Source organism: Schistocerca nitens, chromosome 1, assembly GCF_023898315.1.
Source record: "Schistocerca nitens isolate TAMUIC-IGC-003100 chromosome 1, iqSchNite1.1, whole genome shotgun sequence".
Taxonomy (NCBI): domain Eukaryota; kingdom Metazoa; phylum Arthropoda; class Insecta; order Orthoptera; family Acrididae; genus Schistocerca; species Schistocerca nitens.
The window spans coordinates 438,612,979-438,637,040 of NC_064614.1; the positions used below are offsets into that span (position 1 = coordinate 438,612,979).

The 24,062-nt window shown below is 37.9% G+C and overlaps 1 protein-coding gene across 2 annotated transcripts in view; it reads left to right on the top strand.

Annotated features, from left to right (window-relative positions):
• LOC126251427 (eukaryotic translation initiation factor 4E type 2) overlaps positions 1-24,062 on the top strand; it is an 82,232-nt gene that overhangs the window by 37,726 nt on the left and 20,444 nt on the right. For both annotated transcript variants that reach the window (XM_049951855.1, XM_049951846.1), the window contains exons 4-5: positions 6,584-6,736; positions 22,736-22,872. In XM_049951855.1, the coding sequence (XP_049807812.1) occupies positions 6,584-6,736; positions 22,736-22,872 (290 nt within the window). The remainder of the gene's footprint in view (positions 1-6,583; positions 6,737-22,735; positions 22,873-24,062) is intronic.

Below are 24,062 nucleotides of genomic sequence, written 5' to 3' on the forward strand. Positions count from 1 at the left end.
ATTGTGACAGTAATAATAAAAAATAAATAAATAAAAAAAATTGAGGATGCCAAATCACTTTATCTTTAGGAAAGATAAAATCTCCAGAGAGGCAGTTCGACATTGTGTGTGATAATGGAAGAAAGAAGAAACAATAACACAGTTCTGTAGAAATTGTCAACCTAGTTTCTTGCAATGTTGAGTGGCGTAAAATATTTGAAATCTTCAGAAAATAGGTACGCACTATATGGAAACATGGTGAGGCCACTAAGACAGACCACCTCACGTATGTCAAGAACACGTAAATATTTTAAGGTATAGATTTTGCTTAGCTATAATAAACAATGTGGTGGTTTTGCTTAAGATTGTAAATAATTTTTAAAGTTTATAGATGCTTAATTGTGACACTGACTTTATAATAGAACTACATACTTTTTCTCTGGCATTATAAAGAGCCTTCAAAGATAACTTCAGCAACATAGCATTTGTGGAAGTAGGTGACAGTACTGTCAGGAGAAGTGATACCACAAATATTTGCCCTAGTCTACAAAATATAAGCAAATACACAACTATGATAGGGTTTGTGGGATCACTTGCATGTTTTAAGCCCAATGGTCTTTGCTTTGCCACTGTATAGATAAAAAAAATTGCGCATGGAGCCACCTGCACATTCACAGTGTGTACGAAAAAGTGGATATGCGTTTCGTTTATGACAAATCTTGCTGTACTTAAGACCAGCTGTGGAGTTGTAGGCTGAAAAGTACCTGAATATCTCTATTCAAAGTAGCTGTAACAATATTACATCCTTTACACTAGACTAGTAGCATAGCTGGAAGTGCTGGTTGAAGTAGTTTAGCATCATGTTTCCTTCCTGTCATTGTGTGATTTTCTTTGTAGGAAAACATTATCTTATATGTGTACAAATGGCTTCCTGCATATATATTTCAATTTCCGGGTAAGTTTTAATTAATTTTTCTGTTAATGTTGTTCCTTATTATAATTACCTTTGTCTTTTCTTGTTTCTCGTTCTCCTTTAAACTGAAACTCAATTTTTTTCCCTGACTTTTACATAATCATTAAGCATTATATAAGGAAAAGCTATTTTAAATCATTTCTTGTGGAACAGTGTCGCTGTTACATTTTTCTTCAAACGTGTTACTGGCCCTCTTACGGTGCTTAGATTACAATTGATTTTCAATTTAAAAATGTATGTAGATTCATCTTATCTTGAAAAAATATTTGATTTATTTCTAGTTTTGGAAATTCAGTATTTGTAAAACTTTCCATTTAAAAAAAAAATTCCCTTAGATTCTTAACTAATACTTAAGCTCTAACAGTTATTGAACTACAATTATTTTTAAAAGAACCTGTATCCATTTTGTCTTTTTGGTTTTGATGTGTTTCTAGCCTTATTCATTAGGGCTTTGTTTGAAATAGTGACACTGTCATAATGATCAGTGAAAAATAAAAGTATGGACCAACTGGAAATGTTCTTCTTTGATCCACATCCTTTGTGAGTGTATATCTACACCCAAATTCCCAAGGCTCTGTTTGATGTGTTATAAAGGGAAGATTCTTCAGTTCAAGAATAGTGAATAGAAAGGACAGCTGTTGGTATGCCTTACATTGGCCAAAATTTTTAAAAACTTGCCACCATGAACATTATATAAGATGTATGTGTTAGGAATTAATATCTTCCTTGTCTCATTGTAGAACATCCACAATCATAATTTTAAGGATAAGTCTTTGTGATGCCTGCAACATTTCCCTCTTAAACATTTCTTTGGTGACCACCTTTATGCAACAAATATAAAATTCTTCTCTGAATGTCACCAAATGATTGACTTGATGATCCTTTGACTGACTCTCAAAGGTGTTTTAATTGTGGCATTTACTACAAATAAGGACTGAAGGAAGCACTGAAATTTGTTTTTTGTTATGTTGTAAATGTTTCGATTAGTCCATATCTTTGCAGCTGCCACATACTTTTTTCCACGTAAAATAAGCCTACTTTGATAAATATGTTCCCTCCCCCCACCCCCTATGTACACACTTTTAAATGATATCTTTGTTAAGTTGCTTTGTAGCTGACCTCCCCATTTGTAAATCTTTATTATATAATTATTGCTGTATTCTTTTTAGCTCTTTTTCCATTAAATGTTTTAAGTCCTTGTGTTGTTTTGTCTGGCAGTTGTATTAATAATGTGTGTGCCCTCCAATTCCCTCCTGTTTGCATATATCATTCCATTATATTCTCATTCTTTTACTCTATGGCTGCAAGATAATGATCATCCTGTTTTTGTGTTACTCTATGTCTGGCTGTTATAAAATTCGAACTCAACTATTAGAAATAATATTTCGGACTTTTGATCACACTCTTCTGGAATATTTAAGTAACACATTCCTCTGGTGAATTTTCACTTGCTATTCAATTTAGTATTGCACAGCCAAAAGATATCCACTTTGTTCTTATTTATTTCAGTTTCTTAACTGGCCATACACGCCAAATGTTGAATGATGACCAGGTCAGCAGAAACATTGATTGTAATATTACCTCAAGCTTTTGGAACCAGAGGTTTCTTCTGGAGATGAGATAGACGGAAAAATGAGGAGGTAAGGTGAAAGATGTCATCTCCAATCCTTAGGATTGACAATCATTCCATGTGGAAACAGCCAGAAATCAGATTGGAATAAAAGATATGTTGGTACCCCATTTCTGTGCTAGCCAGAAAACCATTTGGCGAGGAAGCCGGCTGATTATGGTCCCTGTTTTAGCCATTTTTCTGAGCTTGTGCTGTGCATACTTCTACTGCTCAGTTTTGATATCGGTGCATAGCTTCAGAGAATTCATGTCAGAAGAAAGTTTATTATCTGCTACTCATATTCTCTCTCTTTCATTGAACATAATGTACCACATGGAACTGCAGTCAGTATTAAAACTTAAACAGCTGTTAAGTTTTTTTAATTTTTTTTTTATTTGCAGCATCAAGGATGTTTTTATCTGACATGTGAAAAAGGCATATACACAGTGGAAGTGAATTTGTGCAGTTCACAACGCACCAGAGCATAGCAGTCATGTATCGATACCTAAGCTCAACACGTAGTAAAGTTCATGAAGGAATTTTGGCATGTAGTAGAATGGTATGAGCAAGCTTTTAATGGTGTCAGTTGATTTTTCTCCACAACAGTAACTTTCATCCAGAGACGATCTCTCTTTGTTACACCTCCCTTGCCAATGCACAGCCGCCACACCAGTCATTATCTTCACATAATTTTGTCTCAGTCCTTAGTGCTCACTTATATTTTAATCAAAAGTTGATCCATATATTAACAATAATCACTTTCGTCAGCTATTTGCTTATGGAGAAATTAATTGAGAGTCAACTCTCCCCCTCTCCTCCCTCTCCTCCCTCTCCCCGACTGCAGATATTTCAGACACCCTGTAATTTATTTACTGCTGCTTTGTCCCTTTTATAATCTTTCCAGTAACCAATAGTTGCACCTTCTTTATTTTATTTGCTTGTCTACACATGTCAAAGACCAATAATGTACTTCACTTTCACAGAAGAAACTCCAGGCAGTGATGCTTTACTGAATATATTATACAGCACTGCAAATTAACGTATTGTATAACATTCCCACAGTGTTCTTGGGAGTTCATTAATATGTATCAATCAGTCAGAATATATCCTAGTAAATTTGGTAGCCAGAAAATCAACTGGAGTTAATGACCATATCTGTCAAACCTGTTTATCAGATTTGGATGTTGTGGCATGTGTCTGCAAATACAGTCATCTGCTTTGAAGCTTCATTTGTAAGAATGTGCGATGAATCGAGTGGTGTGAAATGCAGTGTCATCCATAGAATTATAGTTTGTGGCCTGTTTTACAACAGGTTATCTTATTCTAGGGTACAGTGTTTGCAAGACTTTATATTCCTGAATGAAGTATGGATGGTTCTTCTGCTAACAATTTTATTCCATATACTTACTACTCATTGCAACATAAGTGCATGACATATAGTAAAAAGTAAGTTTTTTTGTGCAGATACTTTGTAGACAACAACATTTATGTTTTATATATGACCTTGGCTGAGTTTTGTGCCCCTTTCTGTAATAGTTCATTACTCGATGGATATTCTGCAGTATGGTTTGCTTCGGCAAAGGAATAGTGAGTGCAAAGTTAAGCTCTGGATGAGCTACCCGGATGTGCAAATTCAAATACAAGGTGAACAATTATAATTGCACCATTGAATGTCCTGAGACCACTGCAAAACCAACTTGTATATGTCACAAAGCCATCATATTTCAATTTTTTTTTCTAACAGTTATCTTTCTATATGTTGTCACTCAGTGTCCATAACCATGTTTCTGATTTTATCCTATTGCTTAGTAATTCCTTTCCCTTTGAAATCCCCTAGTCAATCCCAAAAGCTTGGGGTAACATAGTCTCTTAGTATTTCATGTGAATCTTCTTGGGTGTCTATGATACAGACAAATATTAGGTTAAAACATATATTCTCAGGATAATGTAATTGTAAGTGTAATTACAAAGAAGGCATGGAAAGTTCTGGCAGAATGTAAATACACTGTAAAGTCACATTAATGTAACTATCTATCAAAAACCTGAATATCTACCTTTTACAGTGTGGACTCCTGCGAGACATGCAGGGAGAGATTCGATGAGGTTCTGGAAGGTACCGACAGGGATGTGGCGCCATTGCTGTGACCAGCTAGACTAGGTTTCTCGGTTGAAGATCCATGGCCCAAACGGCCTGATCAAGGTGGTCCCACAGATCCTTGGTGGGGTTTAAATCCAGGTAGTTTGGGGGCTAGAAAAGTACAGTAAACTCATCCTGGTGCTTTTCGATTGATGCACATACACTGCAAGCTGTGTGTGATGTTGCATTGCCCTGGTTGGTGATGACATTTTGCCTGGGAAAAACAAACTGTAGTGGTGGACACATTCCCCAAGGAAAGCAGCATACTTGTATTGTTCTGTCACCCAGGGAATGCCCTCTGGCCAGGATCCTGCTGTGTGTGCCAACAACCATCCAGGCGATGGAGCATAAAACACGATTCATCTGAAAAGACCATCTGTTGCCACTCAGTGGATGTATAGTGGAGATACTGGTGTGCAAACTCCAGCCTTTGTCACTGATGAGTAGCAGTCAGTGTGGGTGCTTGAATTGGGCACCTGCTGCAGAGGCTTATACGCAGCAATGTTCGCAATAATGTCAATAAGGCCACACTGTTGGTACCCCTTAGTTCATGTGGGCAATCAGTTTCTCAACTGTTGCACTTATAGTCGCCCATACGTATCTCCACAACTGTTGTTCAGCCCTGTCATATATGGCTCATAATGCACTACAGTTGCCTCGCTCCAGTTTCGGATAGTGCCATTTTGCCATGCATGGTATACTTGAACCATGGCACCACACAAATAGCTACAAACTTAACCATTTTAGAAATGGTTCCACCCTTGCCCAAAAGCCAATGATCATGTTCTTTTGGACATCAGATAAATTGCTCCATTTCCACATTACGACAATGAGTGCACTGTTTTCCATGTCCCTCAACATGCTTTATACACCCTCCACTGCTGGTGCTGTCACCTGTCATCTGAGAGTGGTTATTGCACGTTGATGCCGAACATAGGTGATAGTCACATTAAGGTGACTGAACAGTGTAATTTAGAAGTGAAGCTAACAACTCATCAAATAACAGGTGCATGGAGTTGTGGTCATACAAAAATCTAGCGGTGTTCTCATTATTTCTTGCATGCCTGTTAGTTGCTCAATGCTCCTACTGTTTGGCAAGTTGTTACCTGCACTCCTAAATTATTAACTATACTTATAGTTGAAATGATGTTAAAGGTTACATAAAACTGAAAGCATTTTCGAAAGTTCTTGTGTGTTCAGATTTGTGAAATGGCGTACTCCTTGCTGAAACCTACCACATTTCATTACTTAAATTTTTTTCATGAATTGTATGTTTGATTTACAAGTTATTTCTGGAAAGAAAATATTGCTTTTCAAACCACGGTTTTTACAAGAAAGAGCTTTTCTTAAACTATTTTTCTACATAGTTGCCACTGTTGTTAAGACATTTGTCTTAGTGGGAAAAAAACTTTTCTTTGCTTTCTTCATAAAATGATACCACACACCTTCTGATTACTGCTTGTTCTTGATCTCAAAACGTGATTTTGAAGGAAGGCACTTTGACAGCAAAAAAAAAAAACGGTGTTCAGCAGTGGCTGCCTCCACTGGCAACATCTTTCTATGAAGAGGGCATTGAAAAGTCTGTTTCATGCTATGATAAATGTCGGAACAATTATGGCCACCATGTAGAAAAATAGTTCAAGAAATTTTTTTTCTTGTAAATATAAATTTTGGTTGAAAAAAGGATTTTATGAGTGTTTTCCAAAAGATGCTTACGTTCTGGATATGCCCCATATAATTTTAATAAGGCTTTTGCTTGTATGTGCAGCATATATATTATTGTATTATTCTAAGAAACTGCTATCGGGGAATATAATTTTGTTAGGCACTAACGATTAGCTATTGGCATCCTGTGAAATGTTACGATGAGACCATTCTTCTGCAGGATGAAGCAAATCGAAATGGTGGAAAGTGGGTTGTCAGACTGAGGAAAGGAATTGTTTCACGTTGTTGGGAGAACTTAGTACTTGCCATGTTGGGAGAGCAGTTTATGGTTGGAGAAGAAATATGTGGTGCTGTGGTTTCCATTAGGTTTCAGGTACTGTGTTACTTTTAGTTTTATTGAAATTACTATTCTTTTTAGCCCTGACAGTAACATTAATGATAAGTGAGGCAAACTGACATAATGTAAACACTTTTAGCAGTCACCTTTGATAAGAGTGTAGTAGAGATTAAGTTTATTAATAATAATAATAATAATAATAATAATAAGGCCCGGGAAAGAATAGGCCTCCGGTATGTTCTGCCAGTCGTAAAAGGCGACGAAAAGAACAAACCACTAATAGGGCTAACCCCCCTTTTAGTGTGATTAGTTGGTTCAGGACAGAACTAAAGAAGCCTCGGACAAGCGCCGTCATGGTCGGGGACGACGCTTGAACCCTATGCACGCCCACAATGGTAACGACACTGCTAGCCAACTGGAAAATGATTTAAATCCAAATAGAGGTGTTTTGCAGGATATGCTTCCTGCAACCACCCTAGAAGGAAAACAAAGACAGAGGATGAGATGGTCAGATGAAGTTAATCGACACCTCATGTTCTGTTATTACCAAGCAACAAACCTAGGAACCAACACAACTGGATACAGATCACAAGTATACACAACATTTATTACCAGATACCCAGAATTAAAATTTTTAACAGAACAACGACTAGCTGATCAGATCCGTGTAATAATCAAAAATAACAGGATACCTCAGTCAGAATTAGAAAATATCAAACAACAAGTACAACAAATACCGGAACAAAATAATGTGCAATCAGAAGAACAAGAAAATACAGTAATGGACTCAAACATCCCAGAGCAAACAAACAAAGAACAACACACATCAATTAAACAATCAGAGGAAAACGAAATCTTAAGACAGCCACCAGAACAAGTACAAATAGAACACGAAGTGACACACATGTTAGATATAGAAGAAAAATTTCAGCTAACATATATAGAATACAAAGACACAAATACAGACATTAGACCATTCTTGCATAGACCACCAAATAACCCACAAGTCGAAACAACAATAAAAACTATCAACACAATCATACACAACAAAATAAATGAAAACACAACTATGGAAGAGTTACAACTACTGGTTTATATAGGAGCACTCACTACACTAAATATACACACTAGACAGAGATCAGAACCAACCAACACACAGAAGAAACCCACAAAACCAGCATGGCAACACAGGCTACAGATCAGAATAGAAAAACTGAGAAAAGACATCGGACAGCTAACACAATTTATAAGAAATGAAATCTCGGAAAAAAAAACGAAAAAGGTTAGGTAAAATCTCACAACAAGAAGCGACAGAGCAATTAGACGAAAAAAAGCAGAAATTACAAGCATTAGCCAAACGTCTCAGAAGATACAAAAAAAGTGAAAATAGAAGGAAACAAAACCAAACATTCAACACAAACCAAAAGAAATTTTACCAGACAATAGATAACACACACATTAAAATAAACAATCCACCAAACATAACAGACATGGAACACTTCTGGAGCAACATATGGTCAAACCCGGTACAACATAACAGGCATGCACGGTGGATACAAACAGAAACAGACACATACAAGATGATACCACAAATGCCTGAAGTGATAATTTTGCAACATGAAGTCACCCAAGCAATTAATTCTACTCACAATTGGAAAGCCCCTGGAAATGATAAAATAGCAAATTTCTGGTTAAAGAAGTTCACCTCAACACATTCACATCTAACTAAATTATTTAACAGTTACATTGCAGACCCATACACATTCCCTGATACACTTACACATGGAATAACTTATCTGAAACCTAAAGATCAAGCACACACAGCGAACCCAGCTAAATATCGCCCCATAACATGCCTACCAACAATATACAAAATATTAACTTCAGTCATTAAACAGAAATTAATGACACATACAACACAGAACAAAATTATAAATGAAGAACAAAAAGGCTGTTGCAAAGGAGCACGAGGATGTAAAGAGCAACTGATAATAGATGCAGAGGTGACATATCAAGCTAAAACTAAACAAAGGTCGCTACACTACGCATACATTGATTACCAAAAAGCTTTTGATAGTGTACCCCACTCATGGTTACTACAAATATTGGAAATATACAAAATAGATCCTAAATTGATACAGTTCCTAAACATAGTAATGAAAAATTGGAAAACCACACTTAATATCCAAACAAATTCAAATAATATCACATCACAGCCAATACAGATTAAGCGTGGAATATACCAAGGAGACTCATTAAGTCCTTTCTGGTTCTGCCTTGCTCTGAACCCACTATCCAACATGCTAAATAATACAAATTATGGATACAATATTACTGGAACATACCCACACAAAATCACACATTTGCTATACATGGATGATCTAAAACTACTGGCAGCAACAAATCAACCAATTACTAAAGATAACAGAAGTATTCAGCAATGATATAAATATGGCTTTTGGAACAGACAAATGTAAGAAAAATAGCATAGTCAAGGGAAAACACACTAAACAAGAAGATTACATATTGGATAACCACAGCGACTGCATAGAAGCGATGGAAAAAACGGATGCCTATAAATATCTAGGATACAGACAAAAAATAGGAATAGATAATACAAATATTAAAGAAGAACTAAAAGAAAACTATAGACAAAGACTAACAAAAATACTGAAAACAGAATTGACAGCAAGAAACAAGACCAAAGCTATAAATACTTATGCCATACCAATATTGACCTACTCATTTGGAGTAGTGAAATGGAGTAACACAGACCTAGAAGCACTCAATACACTTACACGATCACAATGCCATAAATATAGAATACATCACATACATTCAGCAACAGAAAGATTCACATTAAGCAGAAAGGAAGGAGGAAGGGGATTTATCGATATAAAAAACCTACATTATGGACAGGTAGACAATTTAAGAAAATTCTTTATAGAACGATCAGAAACTAGCAAAATACACAAAGCAATCACTCATATAACTACATCGGCTACACCACTACAATTTCATAACCACCTCTACAACCCTTTAGACCACATAACATCAACAGATACGAAGAAAGTAAATTGGAAAAAGAAAACACTTCATGGCAAGCACCCGTATCATCTAACACAGCCACACATCGATCAAGACGCATCCAACACATGGCTAAGAAAAGGCAATATATACAGTGAGACAGAAGGATTCATGATTGCAATACAGGATCAAACAATAAACACCAGGTATTACAGCAAGCATATTATTAAAGATCCCAATACCACAACAGATAAATGCAGACTTTGTAAACAACAAATAGAAACAGTAGATCACATCACAAGCGGATGTACAATACTAGCAAATACAGAATACCCCAGAAGACATGACAATGTCGCAAAAATAATACATCAACAGCTTGCCTTACAACATAAACTTTTAAATCAACAAGTTCCTACATACAAGTATGCACCACAAAATGTACTGGAGAATGATGAATACAAATTATACTGGAACAGAACCATTATAACAGATAAAACAACGCCACATAACAAACCTGACATCATACTCACCAATAAAAAGAAGAAATTAACACAACTAATCAAAATATCCATACCCAATACAACAAATATACAAAAGAAAACACGAGAAAAAATTGAAAAATACATCCAACTGGCTGAGGAAGTCAAAGACATGTGGCATCAGGATAAAGTTGACATCATACCAATTATACTATCAACTACAGGAGTCATACCACACAATATCCACCAGTACATCAACGCAATACAGCTACATCCAAACACATATATACAACTACAGAAATCCATAATTATTGATACATGTTCAATTACCCGAAAGTTCCTAAATGCAATATAACATGTACCGTACAGCAAGAAGGAAGTGACGCTTGATAAAGGTCCGCGTCACTCCATTCTTACCAGACTTAACGTCTGAGAAAGTAAAGATAATAATAATAATCCCCGTGGAGGCCCGGGAAAAGAATAGGCCTCCGGTATGTTCTGCCAGTCGTAAAAGGCGACGAAAAGAACAAACCACTAATAGAGCTAACCCCCCCTTTTAGTGTGATTAGTTGGTTCGGGACAGAACTAAAGAAGCCTCGGACAAGCGCAGTCATGGTCGGGGACGACGCTTGAACCCTATGCCCGCCCACAATGGTAACGACACTGCTAGCCAACTGGAAAATGATTTAAATCCAAATAGAGGTGTTTTGCAGGATATGCTTCCTGCAACCACCCTAGAAGGAAAACAAAGACAGAGGATGAGATGGTCAGATGAAGTTAATCGACACCTCATGTTCTGTTATTACCAAACAACAAACCTAGGAACCAACACAACTGGATACAGATCACAAGTATACACAACATTTATTACCAGATACCCAGAATTAAAATTTTTAACAGAACAACGACTAGCTGATCAGATCCGTGTAATAATAAAAAATAACAGGATACCCCAGTCAGAATTAGAAAACATCAAACAACAAGTACAACAAATACTGGAACAAAATAATGTGCAATCAGAAGAAGAAGAAAATACAGTAATGGACTCAAAACATCCCAGAGCAAACAAACCAAGAACAACACACATCAATTAAACAATCAGAGGAAAACGAAATCTTAAGACAGCCACCAGAACAAGCACAAATAGAACACGAAGTGACACACATGTTAGATATAGAAGAAAAATTTCAGCTAACATATATACGAGGGCGGTTCAGAAAGCAACCTCAGATTGGTCACAGTGGGGGGAGTAGCGACGCCATCTGTGCGTTCACGCACTCAACAGGTCAGTCGGCATCAAGCCGTGGTCGAGTGAACATCGTACCTGCGCTAGTTTAGTTTTTGTGGCAGTTTGAAATGTGTGCTGCAATAGAAAACCCCGCCAAATGTGAAGTGCGTGCTTTCATAAGGTTTTTTTACAGCCAAAGGATATTCTGCAGCAGCTATTCATCGTGAGCTTTGTGCCGTGTACGGACCAAGAGTTATGAGTGAAGGAGTTGTCCGTGAATGGGTACGTTTATTTAAAAGTGGACGAGAAAACATTCATGATGAAGAGAGGAGTGGTAGACCATCATTGGTGACTGACGAACTCGTTCAGACAGTTGATGCAAAAGTTCGTGAAAATCGACGTTTCTCAATGTCGGAGTTGTCTACTGGTTTTCCACAGATTTCTAAGACACTCTTGTACGAGATAGCGACAGCAAGATTGGGTTACCGTAAGTTCTGTGCACGATGGGTGCCCAAAATTCTTACCGACCACCACAAAACTCAAAGAATGGCCTCTGCATTAGACTTTGTCATGTTATGAGGACGAAGGAGAACCATTGTTAAACAGAATCGTGACCGGTGACGAAACCTGGATTAAGTACGTGAACCCTGAGACAAAAGAACAATCAAAGATGTGGGCACATTCAAATTCGCCTACCAAACCAAGAAAAGCCTCGCAAGATTTTTCTGCCAGAAAACTGATGGCAACGGTGTTTTGGGATGCCAAAGGGGTGTTGTTGGTTGAATTCATGGAACGTGGTACGACCATTAATCAAGACGTGTACTGTGAAACAATAAAAAAGTTACGACGGGCTATACAGAACAAACGCCGTGGTATGCTGACTTCCGGGATCGTTTTTTTGCACGATAACGCCCGTCCTCACTCTGCTCGCAGAACAACGGCCCTTCTTGAGTCCTTCAAGTGGGACGTTATCAACCGTCCACCTTACAGCCCAGACCTGGCGCCAAGTGATTATCACCTCTTCATGCATTTGAAGAAATGGCTCGGGTCACAGCGGTTTGATGACGACGAAGAGCTCAAAGATGCGGTCACAGGCTGGCTCCAGGCACAAGTGGGTGATTTTTATGCAGAAGGAATTTCAAAGCTTGTGAAGAGATACGATAAGTGCCTCAATCGCTATGGAGACTATGTAGAAAAATAGTGCAAAGATGTAGTTGTAAGATGTATATATTAAAATATTTTTATTTAACTTGGTGTATTTTTTTAAATCAACCGGAGGTTACTTTCGGAACGGCCCTCGTAGAATACAAAGACACAAATACAGACATTAGACCATTCTTGCATAGACCACCAAATAACCCACAAGTCGAAACAACAATAAAAACTATCAACACAATCATACACAACAAAATAAATGAAAACACAACTATGGAAGAGTTACAACTACTGGTTTATATAGGAGCACTCACTACACTAAATATACACACTAGGCAGAGATCAGAACCAACCAACACACAGAAGAAACCCACAAAACCAGCATGGCAACACAGGCTACAGATCAAAATAGAAAAACTGAGAAAAGACATCGGACAGCTAACACAATTTATAAGAAATGAAATCTCGGAAAAAAAACGAAAAAGGTTAGGTAAAATCTCACAACAAGAAGCGACAGAGCAATTAGACGAAAAAAAGCAGAAATTACAAGCATTAGCCAAACGTCTCAGAAGATACAAAAAAAGTGAAAATAGAAGGAAACAAAACCAAACATTCAACACAAACCAAAAGAAATTTTACCAGACAATAGATAACACACACATTAAAATAAACAATCCACCAAACATAACAGACATGGAACACTTCTGGAGCAACATATTGTCAAACCCGGTACAACATAACAGGCATGCACGGTGGATACAAGCAGAAACAGACACATAAAAGATGATACCACAAATGCCTGAAGTGATAATTTTGCAACATGAAGTCACCCAAGCAATTAATTCTACTCACAATTGGAAAGCCCCTGGAAAAGATAAAATAGCAAATTTCTGGCTAAAGTAGTTCACCTCAACACATTCACATCTAACTAAATTATTTAACCGTTACATTGCAGACCCATACACATTCCTTGATACCCTTACACATGGAATAACTTATCTGAAACCTAAAGATCAAGCAGACACAGCAAACCCAGATAAATATCGCCCCATAACATGCCTACCAACAATATACAAAATATTAACTTCAGTCATTACACAGAAATTAATGACACATGCAACACAGAACAAAATTATAAATGAAGAACAAAAAGGCTGTTGCAAAGGAGCACGAGGATGTAAAGAGCAACTGATAATAGATGCAGAGGTGACATATCAAGCTAAAACTAAACAAAGGTCGCTACACTACGCATACATTGATTATCAAAAAGCTTTTGATAGTGTACCCCACTCATGGTAACTACAAATATTGGAAATATACAAAGTAGATCCTAAATTGATACAGTTCCTAAACATAGTAATGAAAAATTGGAAAACCACACTTAATATCCAAACAAATTCAAATAATATCACATCACAGCCAATACAGATTAAGCGTGGAATATACCAAGGAGACTCATTAAGTCCTTTCTGGTTCTGCCTTGCTCTGAACCCACTATCCAACATGCTAAATAACACAAGTTATGGATACAATATTACTGGAACATACCCACACAAAATCACACATTTGCTATACATGGATGATCTAAAACTACTGGCAGCAACAAATCAACAACTCAACCAATTACTAAAGATAACAGAAGTATTCAGCAATGATATAAATATGGCTTTTGGAACAGACAAATGTAAGAAAAATAGCATAGTCAAGGGAAAACACACTAAACAAGAAGATTACATATTGGATAACCACAGCGACTGCATAGAAGCTATGGAAAAAACAGATGCCTATAAATATCTAGGACACAGACAAGAAATATGAATAGATAATACAAATATTAAAGAAGAACTAAAAGAAAAATATAGACAAAGACAAACAAAAATACTGAAAACAGAATTGACAGCAAGAAACAAGACAAAAGCTATAAATACTTATGCCATACCAATATTGACCTACTCATTTGGAGTAGTGAAATGGAGTAACACAGACCTAGAAGCACTCAATACACTTACACAATCACAATGCCACAAATATAGAATACATCACATACATTCAGCAACAGAAAGATTCACATTAAGCAGAAAGGAAGGAGGTAGGGGATTTATCGACATAAAAAACCTACATTATGGACAGGTAGACAATTTAAGAAAATTCTTATAGAACGAGCAGAAACTAGCAAAATACACAAAGCAATCACTCATATAAATACATCGGCTACATCATTGCAATTTCATTACCACTTCTACAACCCTTTAGATCACATAACATCAACAGATACCAAGAAAGTAAATTGGAAAAAGGAAACACTACATGGCAAGCACCCGTATCATCTAACACAGCCACACATCGATCAAGACTCATCCAACACATGGCTAAGAAAAGGCAATATATACAGTGAGATGGCAGGATTCATGATTCCAATACAGGATCAAACCATAAACACCAGATATTACAGCAAGCATATTATTAAAGATCCCAATACCACAACAGATAAATGCAGACTTTGCAAACAACAAATAGAAACAGTAGACCACATCGCAAGCGGATGTACAATACTAGCAAATACAGAATACCCCAGAAGACATGACAATGTAGCAAAAATAATACATCAAGAACTTGCCTTACAACATAAACTAATAAAACAACATGTTCCCACATACAAGTATGCAGCACAAAATGTACTGGAGAATGATGAATACAAATTATACTGGAACAGAACCATTATAACAGATAAAACACCACCACATAATAAACCTGACATCATTAACACAACTAATCGAAATATCCATACCCAGTACAACAAATATACAGAAGAAAACAGGAGGAAAAATTGAAAAATACATCCAACTGGCTGAGGAAGTCAAGGACATGTGGCATCAGGATAATGTTAACATTATACCAATTATACTATCAACTACAGGAGTCATACCACACAATATTCACCAGTACATCAATGCAATACAGCTACATCCAAACTTATGTATACAACTACAGAAATCCGTAATTATTGATACATGTTCAATTACTCGAAATTTCCTAAATGCAATATAACATATACCATACAGTTAAGTCAAGATTGATCAAGGTCCACGTCACTTTCCATTTTTGACCAGACATAATGTCTGAGAAAAGGAAGAAATAATAATAATTAAAAAATCTTCTTTAACAACTGAAATTTTAACACATCTAAATCCTATTTCTAAAGAAAAATGTAATTTAAAGAGTGAGGGAATGGTGCCTCTTTGGGGGAAATATAAGGACCATTCTAGAAGTTCGGAGCTGATAGTAATGTGAATTTCTGCTTTACCAAAGGCTTAGCATCAGATATTCTCAATATATGCCATGAGAAACTAAATTATAACCAGAATGAAACTAGTGCTGCTACTTGTGTAGTATATTAAACTTAACTGCGTGCCTAAGCTAACAACAACATAAGTTATTGTGTCGGAATTATCTGTTGGAGGAACATTGATTAGTGTCTCATCATCACACAGTGAGAAAGAGTGTGTACATGTGTACTGTATTTACTCGAATCTAAGCCGCACCCGAAAAATGAGACTCGAAATCGAGGAAAAAAAATTTTCCCGAATCTAAGCCGCACCTGAAATTTGAGACTCGAAATTCAAGGCAAGAGAAAAGTTTTAGGCCGCACCTCCAAATCGAAACAAAGTTGGTCCATTGTAATATGAGACACAATTTAGGTCGAATGAATGATGGTACAGCTACAGTAGTTTGGTTCGAGTCGTAAGCTTAGAAGTTAAGCTTTACCAGGTAGCCATTGCTATGCGTCAGGCACTCCGTCCGTATTTATATGGATACACTTTCTTTTTCACGTGCTTAGACTAGTTTGAATTCATTGCTTATTTTTCTTTGATCTGATAAGTGCCGTTCTCTTTGTTATAGGTGTTTACGTCACTCTAAACTGAAAATGCATTACTGTAATGCGTCATGCATTGTTTGTCGCATTCTGATAATGAGTGTTTACGGCCTGTTGCTGCTCGCGGCATGGCTTGCTTTTGTGCGCATTACCGCCGCTTACAATTTTTTAAAAAAGAGAGGAATAGTCTCATTAGCGAAACAATGGCAAGAGACTGCTATTTGTTGTTACTTACACTGCTGCTTTCTTTGATAATGATCAACAAGAACCAAATAATAGACTGTGTATGATAGAAGATGTTCTGAACGAGAGTTTAGCGAAAATTTTTTTCTCCATTTGAAAATCTTTGCAGACGCCTCTTTAGTACATTACGAGGTGCGGCTAGAAAAAAACCGGACTGATGCTGGAAAAAACATTTATTTACAATTATTTACAATTTCATGTTATCTCCTTCAATGTACTCTCCTCCTTGGTCTCTACACCGCTCCATACGAATTTTCCACTGTTCATAGCAATGCTGCAGATCATTTTCAGTAAGTCCATACATTACTTCTGTCGCTTTTTCTTTTACTGCTTCAACAGTCTCAAATCTAGTTCCTTTCAAAGCTGACTTGACTTTAGGGAAAAGAAAAAAGTCACAGGGGGCCAAATCAGGTGAGTAGGGTGGATGATCTAAGATGGGAATGTTGTGTTTTGCCAAAAACGTCTTCACTGACAACGCACTGTGAGCTGGGGCATTGTCTTGGTGAAGGATCCATGACTTTTTTCTCCACAAATCGTTCAGTTTTCTCCGTACTCGCTCACGTAGGGTAGCCAGGACGCTAATATAGTAATGCTGATTCACTGTTTGTCCCTCTGGTACCCAATCAATGTGCACAATCCCTTTGATGTCAAAAAAAAAACAATCATCATTGCCTTGAATTTCGATTTTGACATTCGTGTTTTTTTTTTTTTTTTTTTTTTTTTTTTTTTTTTTTTTTTTTTTTTTGTGTGAGAACCAGGAGTTCTCCAATGCATCGAGTGGCGTTTAGTTTCAGGATCGTAAGTAAAAAACCACGATTCATCGCAAGTAATAACATTTTGTAAGAAGGTGGGATCACTTTCAATGTTTTCCAGGATGTCAGAACAAATCATTCTTCGGCGTTCCTTCTGTTCAATTGTGAGACACTTTGGAACCATTTTTGAACACACTTTGTTCATGTTGAAACTTTCATGAAGAATCTGCCTAACACTTTCCTTGTCAACTCCTGTTAACTCAGACACTGCTCTGATTGTTAAACGGCGATTTTGTCGAACAAGTTTACCGATTTTTTCAATGTTTGCATCAGTTTTTGCTGACAATGGTCTGCCAGTGCGAGTGTCATCACTGGTGTCTTCGCGGCCATCTTTAAATTGTTTAAACCACTCAAACACTTGTGTTCGCGATAAACAATCATCGCCGTACACTTGTTGTAACATTACAAACGTTTCACTTGCAGATTTTCCTAGTTTGAAACAAAATTTGATGTTAACACGCTGTTCTTTCTGTACACTCAACATTTTCCGACGCACAGACAAAACGTCAACTACTTAAAACAGATGCCACGGGCAGACTGAGTGCAGGAGGCAGATGAAACTCGAGCAGTAGGCGGAGCGAGAGTCACGTGACAGGCCACGCGACTTTCAGCCTTATTGCATTCGTTTTATTGTTTCACCAGTACTAGTCCGGTTTTTTTCTAGCCACACCTCGTACATTCTGCACAGAGCCATCTTAGATTTAAAAAGCCATTTATTGAAACTCTACATCTCCATACTCTGCAAACATCATTAAAGTGCATTGCATTCATTGTACCATGTATTAGTTTCTTCTCAATCTGTTTGTGAATGGAGTGGAAGAATTACTACTTAAATGCCTCTGTTCATGTTGGTAATTAGTCTAACCATTTTCATTGAAGTCCTTGTGGGTGTCTGACTGCATCGTATGCAATAAAAAAATACCAATGTTTGGGCTGCTATTGCAGGCAGCCTACATTTTGTGGTACCTAATGGAGAAAAATGTAGGAGGCTGTAGTGTGTTCCTAGATTCTTCATTCAGTGTTGATGCTTGAAATTTTGTAGTGTGTGTGTGTGTGTGTGTGAGAGAGAGAGAGAGAGAGAGAGAGAGAGAGAGAGAGAGAGAGAGAGATACTGGGCATCTGGCTTCAGACGTCTGCCAGTTAAAGTTTTTCAGTATTTCTGTGATACCATCTCATGGATCAAACAGATCTGTTACTATTTGTGCTGCCCTTCTTTCTATATATTCAGCTTCCCCTATCAGATCTATTTGGTGAGAGTCCCACACACTAGAGCAACATTCTAGGTTGGGCACACAGCTGTTTAATCTCCTTTTTATACAGTTTTTTCGATTGTTCTGCCACATGCTTCATCCACAAATGAACCTATATGATCATTCAATTTCATGTCCAAACAAATTGTAACACAGAGGTATTTGAAGGAGTTGATGGATTACAATTGTGACCTGTCGATGTTGTTGTAATAAGATACTAAATTTTTGCACTTTGTGAAATTCAGAATTTTACATTTTTGAAATGCCACAAAAAGCAAAAGCGAACATGTCCAACACCGGTTTCCTGCCAATCCTAACATACGGTGTAGAAACAAGTACCGTAGTAAACAAAGACCTCAGCAGAACTCGACCAACAAGAATGAGATTCATTACAACTTTGAACCGAACAACTAGAAAGTACAAAATCGGGAATGAGGTGAACAGAAAAGCAGCTGGTATTGAGATTCCTATTACCAGTGTCATAAAGTAGTTCAGACTCCAGTGGTATGGGTGCATAATGAAAATTAACAGCATGACATTTTTCAACATTTAAAGCAAGTTGCCCAACTCTGCACATTTAAAGCAGGTTGGCCATCTTTGCACCACTTCAAAATCTTATAAAGATTGCAGGGACTGCAGTAGCAAGCAGTCAAAATAACTTCTATACATCTAAAAGGTACAAGGAATATGAAGCTTTTGTTTTCTTAAGCAGATGACTACCACATGTTAGATTGCTGTGACGCAGACTAGGCCAGAGATTATGAAGACAGACAGTTGACATCTGAAAATCAGTTTAAATTTCTAGGAGTAGTGATATCCTGACCAAATAAGAAACAGCTAGCAGTAGCCTTATCCAAATCTGAGACAGAATGTAGGGCCCTTATCTCAGTGTGTCAGGAGTCTCTCTCTCTCTCTCTCTCTCTCTCTCTCTCTCTCTCTCTCTCTGAAAAATATATCTAGAAACACAGATGATGTGACTTACCGAACGAAAGTGCTGGCAGGTCGATAGACACACAAACGTACACACGAAATTCAAGCTTTCGCAACAAACTGTTGCCTCATCAGTAAAGAGGGAAGGAGAGGGAAAGACGAAAGGATGTGGGTTTTAAGGGAGAGGGTAAGGAGTCATTCCAATCCCGGGAGTGGAAAGACTTACCTTAGGGGGAAAAAAGGACAGGTATACGCTCGCTCACTCGCGCGCCACACACACACACACACACACACACACACACACACACACACACATACAGACGCAAGCAGACATATTACATATGTCTGCTTGTGTCTGTATATGTGCGGATGGATACGTGTGTGTGTGCGAGTGTATTCCTGTCCTTTTTCCCCCTAAGGTAAGTCTTTCTGCTCCCAGGATTGGAATGACTCCTTACCCTCTCCCTTAAAACCCACATCCTTTTGTCTGTCCCTCTCCTTCCCTCTTTCCTGATGAAGCAACCGTTGGTTGCGAAAGCTTGAATTTTGTGTGTGTGTGTGTGTGTGTGACAACATACCAACGCTTTCGTTTGGCAAGTTACATCATTATATATACACAAATTTAGCCACTTCCTCATCCCCTCAAACCCAGAACCTCCCACAGAAGAATCCCAAAAGTGCCCCACTTGTGACAGGATACTTTCCGGGACTGGATCAGACTCTGAATGTGGCTTTCCAGCAGGGATAAGATTTCCTCAAATCCTGCCCTGAAATGAAATGAGATCCATCCTTCATAAAATCCTCGCCACTCCACAAAGAGTGTCTTTCCGCCGGCCACCTAACCTTCGTAACCTCGTGGTTCTTCCCTATGAAATCCCCAAACCACCTTCCCTACCCGCTGGCTCCTATCCTTGTAACTGCTCCCGGTTACAGTCCATGCACCGTCCCACCACCACCTACTCCAGTCCTGTAACCTGGAAGGTGTACATGATCAAAGGCAGAGCCACATGTGAAAGCACCCACGTGATTTACCAACTGACATGCCTACACTGTGAAGCCTTCTATGTGGGAATGACCAGCAACAAACTGTCCATTTGCATGAACGGACACAGGCAGACAGTGTTTGTTGGTAATAAGGATCACCCTGTGGTGTTTGTTTGTGTGTCTATTGACCTGCCAGCGCTTTTGTTTGGTAAGTCTAATCATCTTTGTTTTTAGATATATTTTTCCCACGTGGAATGTTTCCCTATATAATCTAAAAAGAAAGAAAGTGATGAGACTTACCAAACAAAAGCGCTGGCAGGTCGATAGACACACAAACAAACACAAACATGCACACAAAATTCTAGCTTTCGCAACAAACGGTTGCTTCGTCAGGAAAGAGGGAAGGAGAGGGAAAGATGAAAGGAAGTGGGTTTTAAGGGAGAGGGTAAGGAGTCATTCCAATCCCGGGAGCGGAAAGACTTACCTTAGGGGGAAAAAAGGACGGGTATACACTCGCGCGCGCACACACACACACACACACACACACACACACACACACACACACACATATCCATCCGCATATACACAGACACAAGCAGACACAACAGAGGCAACAGTTTGTTGCGAAAGCTGAATTTTGTGTGTATATTTGTGTTTGTTTGTGTGTCTATCGACCTGCCAGCGCTTTTGTTTGGTAAGTCTCATCATCTTTCTTTATATATATATATATATATATATATATATATATATATATATATATAAAGATGATGTGACTTACCATACGAAAGCACTGGCAGGTCGGTAGATACACAAACACACACATACATACACACAAAATTCAAGCTTTCGCTACTTCTCGTTATCCGCCAGGCCTCAACCTCCGCTAATTTCAAGTTGCCGCCGCTCATACCTCACCTGTTTTTCAACAACATCTTTGCCTCTGTACTTCCGCCTCGACTGACATCTCTGCCCAAACTCTTTGCCTTTACAAATGTCTTCTTGTGTCTGTGTATGTGCGGATGGATGTGTGTGTGTGTGTGTGTGTGTGTGTGTGTGTGTGTGTGTGTGTGTGTGTGTGGGCGCGCGCGCGTGTGTATACCTATCCTTTTTTCCCCCAAGGTAAGTCTTTCCGCTCCCGGGATTGGAATGACTCCTTACCCTCTCCCATAAAACCCACATCCTTTCATCTTTCCCTCTCCTTTCCTCTTTCCCGATGAAGCAACAGTTTGTTGCGAAAGCTTGAATTTCATGTTTATGTTTGTGTTTGTTTGTGTGTCTGTCGACCTGCCAGCACTTTCGTTCGGTAAGTCACATTATATATATATATATATATAAAAACCAAAGATGATGTGGCTTACCAAACGAAAGCGCTGGCACGTCGATAGACACACAAACATACCTTTTGTGTGTAAGTCTTTCCGCTCCCGGGATTGGAATGACTCCTTACCCTCTCCCTTAAAACCCAAATCCTTTCGTCTTTCCCTCTCCTTCCCTCTTTCCTGACGAGGCAACCGTTGGTTGCGAAAGCTAGAATTTTGTGTGTATGGTTGTGTTTGTTTGTGTGTCTATCGACGTGCCAGCACTTTCGTTTGGTAAGTCACATCATCTTTGTTTTTAGATATATTTTTTCCCACATGGAATGTTTCATCCATGAGTTGCATATTAAAGTATCTTTTGCATTGCTATGGTACAACTATGGACTTCCTTTGTTTGTGTAACAGTTCTGTTAATGTGTTTCCACTAACTGTATTAATTCCAATCAGATACCACTCGTAAATTACTGTGCAAGCAATAAAATCACAAAAGTTGTTTCCTGAAATATAAACACTGTAGTGTGTAATAGCAGTTGACTGCTGTTTCACAAAAGCTGCTACATTCGTTTGTCATAGTAATAATTTTTTCATTTAACTTTAAGGTTTGTACACTGTTTACAATTAATGCTGTTTTGCAGATTTGTTTATGTGAACTTGCTGAATGTCTGAGCAACTTAAATTCTTATACTGTCTGTGATATAAATTTACCTGATCGTTCTAATTTTCTATTCATGTTGCAGGAAGATATTATCTCCATTTGGAATAAAACAGCTTCGGATGCAGTTACAACAGGTCGGATAAGAGATACTTTAAAAAGGGTGTTGAATCTTCCACCAACCACAATACTAGAGTACAAAACGCACAATGACAGTCTGAAGTAAGTATTTGTGACTGGAAGCCCCCCACTTTTTTTCATTCTCTGGTACATGAATTTATCAAAACGCCATTACACTTTTGTACAGGCTTTTGTTGCTCACCTAGTCTGTATGTTGTTAATCAGTGTAAGTGCGAGGAGATAAAATAGAAATATTGTGGAGTGATGTTTTCATAAAACTTGAGTGGCTCCTAACAAAGACCTCATCTGTCCCATAAAACATAGTGCAGTACATTTACTTCTGTACTATGCAGAACACAGCTCCACCAATAACTACAAAACAGGAGGGAAATAATATGAAAAGAACATGAATTGAAAATCACGTAACTGCAGCATTTCTTAAAGCTTAGCAGATTTTACTTACAGTAACTGATTTATGACAACATGCTCTCATTAATGTTCTGTGGAGTATTATTTTCTGTGTGGTAATATTGGACATGGAGTATTAATTATGCAGAAAGGTGTATTAATGATGATTTTGTGTTGTGTTCATGTGGCAAGCTGTTATAGTGTGTCTGACAGATCAACTGTGGGCAGATGAAAATAATTGTTTGGCAGTTAAATTGTTAAAACACAGCTATTTTAATTTCGTAGAGCTATACACTTTTAATGCACTTCCAATCTTTCAAACACGGAAAATGTCTTCTTTTGTTAACCCATGTACATGTTCCATAAAAAATTCTATCAGCTCAAAGCAAGTGATACTGTAACTCGTCTGTTTTTCTAGTTGTCATTTGTATATCTACATCTACGTAGATACTCCACAAGCCACCACATGGTGCATGGCGGAGGGTACCATGTACCACTACTAGTCATTCCCTTCCCTGTTCCACTCACATATAGAGTGAGGAAAAAATGACTGTCTGTATTCCTCAGTATGAGCCCTAATTCCTCATATCTTATCTTCTTGGTCCTTAAGCGCAATGTATGTTACTCGCAGTAGAATTGTTCGGCAGTCAGCTTCAAATGCTTGTTCTCTAAATTTTTTCAATAGTATTCCTTGAAAAGAACATCACCTTCCCTCCAGGGGTTCCAATTTGAGTCCCTGAAGCATCTCTGTGACATGTTTTGTTTGAACCTCCTAGTAACAAATCTAGCAGCCCGCCTCTGAATTACTTAGATGTCTTCCTCCCGTCTGACCTGGTATGGATCCCAAACTCTTAAGCAGTACTCAAGAATAGGTCACGCCAGTG